Source organism: Battus philenor, unplaced genomic scaffold (genome assembly GCF_028537555.1).
Source record: "Battus philenor isolate CCGP_79_NKW_IND1 unplaced genomic scaffold, ilBatPhil1.0.hap1 SCAF_19, whole genome shotgun sequence".
In the NCBI taxonomy this organism is placed as follows: Eukaryota; Metazoa; Arthropoda; class Insecta; order Lepidoptera; family Papilionidae; genus Battus; species Battus philenor.
The window spans coordinates 6,295,812-6,301,355 of NW_027181681.1; the positions used below are offsets into that span (position 1 = coordinate 6,295,812).

At 30.7% G+C, this 5,544-nt stretch overlaps 1 protein-coding gene across 1 annotated transcript; it reads right to left on the bottom strand.

Moving 5' to 3' along the window:
- Positions 1-263: 263 nt before the first annotated feature.
- On the bottom strand, positions 264-927 carry LOC137921747 (uncharacterized). Its single transcript, XM_068764566.1, has 2 exons — positions 878-927; positions 264-600 (listed from the first exon to the last, which is right to left on the bottom strand). The coding sequence occupies exons 1-2, from the start codon at positions 890-892 to the stop codon at positions 331-333; spliced, it is 285 nt and encodes a 94-aa protein (XP_068620667.1). The 5' UTR covers positions 893-927; the 3' UTR covers positions 264-330.
- Positions 928-5,544: the final 4,617 nt, after the last annotated feature.

The following is a 5,544-nucleotide window of genomic DNA, read 5'->3' on the forward strand; positions in this document are numbered from 1 at the left end:
TAAAATATTTGAGAGTGCATTTTTCTTTTTTTACCGCTCAGATTATTTTTTATGGCGAAAAACATATGGCATTGAAGCAATCGTCTAACGTCGTCATTAGTAATAAATATAGTAGACAAAATGGTGCAACAATGCTTAAACATTGTTAAATTTAAAACAAATTTTAAAGATGCCAGAAACATTGTCTTATGAAACATATTTTTTAATACATTATTGGCAAATAAAAAAAACTTCAGCTATGTTTTTTTTTTTTAAATAAGACATTTTAGTACAGTGAATAATTTATTTACTCAGTTGTATAGTGCAAGTTATTTTATTTAAAAACGCCAGCTAACCACGTCCAGGACGTCCGCCACCAAATCCGCCAAAACCTCCTGGTCCTCCTCCGAAACCTCCTGGTCTGCCTCCGAACCCTCCAGGTCCGCCACCGAAACCTCCTGATCTGCCACCAAAACCTCCTGGCCGACCACCGAATCCTCTACCGCCGAATCCGCTTTGACCACCGCCGAAAGGACGTCCAAATCCTTGATCACCGCCAAAACCTCTTTGAGCCACACTTGTCGCAATAATCATCAAAATTATGGCAAAAATGAAAATGGTCTGAAAATGAAATTACAAGATAAATAATTCAGAAAAAATAATAATTTGATTACTTTATATCTCGTACTGTAACTAATTTATATTTCAATTATAGTAAAATTTACCAAGACTTATCAAGAATGGTGCTTAAAATTGAAATTTATGTTATGAAATAGTATCAGTCCAGCAATTGTATCAATTTAACTGTAAAATAATAAAACCATTATAGAAACTTTTGCGCGAATACTCGAAATATTTAAGATACAATTAATAGTTATCTCATATATAGATCCCTTACCTTAGAAGTAGCCATCTTTAAGTCGGTCCCAAACAAAAGTTAAGTCAGCTCTTTAAATATTTTTGCCTTTATATAGCTTATTTGTACCGCCTTTAAACCGCAAGTATGTGTTTGTTAAGTGGTTCTCAAAGGATTTGCTCAATTTTAGCATCTTTCCGCTTAAATTAAGAATAAGTGCAGTTTCATTTCTCTATCATATTATGTTCATATTTGTCCATATGGATTCGTTTTTAGTTAATGTTTGTTGGAATACATTGGAATTCCGCAAAATTGTCTTTAAATTTTTTTAAAATAATTTCTATTGATGCAAAAAAGTCAATGCGGTTCTAACGTTAGTTGGAGAAGTTTTGTGTCACAAAAATAATTGATTGTTGTTTTACTCTATAGGTCTATACTTTGACAACATTTAGATTCAACGAGACGTGCTATCTCATGTCTTAAAATATTGAGCTCATATTTGTAATTTTTTTATCATCATTATTTCAGCCGTAGGATGTTCACTCATGGACATACGCCTCGCAAGATTTAAAAAAGAAAAGGTTATAAGCGACGTGCATTGAGCGATTCCCAATTACCTTAACTACTCATAGAAGTTACGTTGCTGCTTGCCGTTCTATGATTTCCTCTCCAGAACCACAAGGTCCCAGCAGCTCTCTGTTCTGCGCGCTACGTGGTCTCCACACTTCCCCTTCAATACGCCAATGCGCTATCTAAAACAATCCTAAGCATGATAGGATATAATTTTTGATAAACTCTTAAGTAGACCGGTAATTTAATTTTCAATAATTAAAATTAAGTCAGTGCCAAAAACGTATTGGCAGTAAAAGTGTTTCTGTAGTGATATTTTACTTAAGTTTGAGAAACTGTTTTATTTCAACTATCATTTAACACGAAACCATAATATCGAAACGAATCCAGAGATGACATAATTGATAAAACCTCGATATACGCGATTCAATATTTACTTTGCAATACGTAATGTGAAAAACTACCTTGCCTACTTCATTTCGACTGTTCACACAATAACTTCGCATGAAATATCGTTTTTATTAGTACTTTGGATGTCCTTTGAATAATAGGCACATAATTATAATAAAATAAAGTAAATATTGCAATTATTTATAATTGCCACAAATTATAATTATTGAATAAATATTGAATATATAATAACTAACGAAAACCAATACGGTAAAAATAAAAGGTATTTTAAAAATTCTAACTCTTATCCTCTTATGCCTAGAAAGAGCATCAGCATGTTAAGCGGTATATTATTAATGTTACTAAGCGTATCACGATCGATTGTAAATTTCAAATTACTCAGATTCTTCTATTTATTAGTACAGAATAGTTATTAATCTCGTTATGTTTCGCTGCTATCGTATGAATACAAACATCCTTTAAGGAGTTGGAGAGTTTATACCTTTTCTACACCGATGATTTCGTTTTTTTTACAGCCAACAGAAGCCCACTGTAAGTATATAACATAGACATCTTTGGGAGAGGCCAATCCTCTCCCAAAGATGTCTATGTTATATACCATAATCGCCACGGGCGTTGGCGATTATAGTGTGGTATTATAGTACACAGATGATGCTGCTGCCCATTTTCTGGAAACTTATTGGTGGGCGGTGGCAATTCTCTTCTCTGGTTACCATTACCGTTTACATTATATATAATTTTAAGTGTTTCCAATGATTATTTACATTATTAATATGTGCATTAAAAGTGTCTCTTAAATATGTTCTTTAGAGTCCTGCGGTTTTAAGAAATTACAGAGAGAGTGGACATAAAAGAAGGAGAAAAAAAAAACTAAACAGAGGATAGGACATATTGACAGTGTGCACGGAATGTTTGTGTTTAGTGTGAGTGGTGTGTGCTTCATTAATGATTCCTTATAAGTATAGTATAAAGTATACAGTACATATTACGCAGTATTTATCATATATAGCTTCAGTACCAGCATACATAAAAATGTTTAACGTACTTTTTGTTTACGGTTTTTTATTTTATTTTTGCCTAAAAGACATTTCTATACTTTTGTGTAGGAGCATCGAGTGGTACCAAAAGGATCTAGTGAGGGAAACTCTGTGTTAAAAATATCTGGAACACGGAAACAAGGAGACTTTTTCAAAAAATTGGTTTTAGCTGAAGGAACAGTAAAATTTAATTTTGCTAGCAATTCAGCACAATTAAAATTATTTCTTAATACAGTGTAAAAAAAAGCACATGTCTGCTAATAGTCGTCTATTTCCTTGTGTGTGTTTTTATGACAATACTCTACTCTACTCGACAATAATGACAATATTAAATTGTGTAATCTTCCATTGTAATTAAGAAGCTTGATAAATTTAATTTGAACCTATTGTCAATAAAAAAAATCAAATCAAGATTGTGAATATAACTTTGAAAAACTATGAATATAACTTTGTATATAACTTTGACAAATGAAAATTAAAAAATTATAATATGTTCCAATTAAATATAAAGCATTTTAGGACAATTGATGTGATTGAAGGACGTTGAATTATGTATCAGAAACCCTATTGACCTATCGGCAAGGTCTACATGGTCAAGCTTTAATTTGAATACAAAACCATCTACATATCCTACAGTTAATAGAAGTGAATTAATGAAATAGCCTGTGCATGGCACCTTTATTTACTATTTTTGTAGGGTGAAAGTATTTTTACAGAACTGACAGCAAATTGCCACAGACTTCATTCACATGTAATTTTTAATTTATATTTCTATCCACTAACAAACTTAAGTATAGGTGTTTATTCTTATACGTCATTTACGTCTAACTTTTACATAACTCATATGTTCGTAAATAATCATTAATTTATATTTGAGTGGCTCAACGAGTATGAAGAAAATAAATAGTTTCTTTAAAAATATTTGTAACCTTTATTCATGTACACTCATGAAAAAAAATGTTAAATTATACAATAAAAATCACTTGTTATAATTTGATTTAGTATGAATATATTGTGGCACTTTATTGTTTTGCTGCTATTGATGGTGAGTATTGGGTTTTTCTTTATACACTTTCTTAATAAAATAATTGATATCAGGATACGAGTAAATTGGTGTGTGGAACTGTGCAGGCAATCCACCGTACGCAAAGTACGGGTATGTATATAACGCCGATATAAAAGAGGTTGGCATGTATGGTTTTATGATACCAAATTTATCACTAGACTTCACATCCTTTTCTTGAACCGGTTTTACTTTGTCGTCAAAAGTAATAATAGGTTTCCATGAATTATTTTCTGGATACTCTTTGTCACCATTATACTGATTCTCTACGTATTGATCACCACGTACAACTATTATTATAAAAAAGAAGAAGTATAATATTTTTAAACCAGGCATAATTCTGAAGATCGACCGTAAGTCAAATTCCGAACTGGTAAGGAACTTTTTGCAGCACTCTTTAAATAATCTTTTTTTTCTAAGACCAATTATAGTTATCTGCATTGGGAAAGCCACGTTATGAACGTTATCTTTATAGTTATGGTTTTGAATATCCGGTGGAGACTAATCACAGCGAAGAGTTATTAGTTCTGGGCAATTTTAAAATGCGTGCTGAAAATTGCATAAACACTTTGTAATCAAAGACTTTAAACTAATATTTTGTACTACGCACACAGTAATTGTATTATTATTTTAGAAAATATTTGAGGCGAGTGAATTTTACTTTCTTCATTAAATGTAATTAAGATATTATCACCCGGAGAGTGTTTATTGCATCAGAACTAGTTAATGCGCGTTAGATACTTACAGCTTAAGAGTCAGTTATGAAAGAAAACTTTTTGTTCACGAAGTTTTACCAGAATATTACAAACGGTTTAGATGTTTAGAGATATAATATAGTTTAACAAAATAAAAAAAATGTTTATGGATTGTAATTATAAATTTATTCATCGGATTCATTAAATAATCTTATTGAAATTTCATGAGAAATGTAGTTTTCAATATTTTTAAAAAGTGAAAATTCTATGATGATTTTTATTCTGATTGAATTCAACAAGAATAGAATTGAAAAAAATCTAAAACATTATATACATATAAATATATGTATATATAAATATATACATATGTGTATATGAAGCATCTTGATCATTTACCAGAATCAGGATATCATATTAACCCGGAAAATGAAAATAAAACTTTTTAAATTTTTGTGCAAAAGATGACTCGATGATTTTTGCTAAGTTTGTAGAGGTAGGCGTTGTAAAATATTGCAACTATTATCATAAGATGACCACAAAAGGGAACGAGGGGTTGCCAATATTTGGGTTTCTAATATAAATAAGGAATTATTTTTAGAAGCATTATTTCATTATCATCATTTTAAGTAGACATTTAACGTCCATTGCACTACATAGGCTTGCTCCATAGATTTTAAATATAATCGGTTAGAAATGCCCTGTAGCGTCTTCCGACGGCCTCCATAGGTGTTACTAACTAGCACGTTGTAGTTATGCCAGGCTTTCTTATTGAGTAAGACAACAAAATCTATATATATTCTAATATATATTCTTTTACATCATGAACAAACTATTCTAGTAGCAGGATTAATAACAATAAAATCCATGTGATTTACGTTTACGTAGAGCTATATTAATTCATAATAATATATTTTTTAATAGTTATATGCTTAA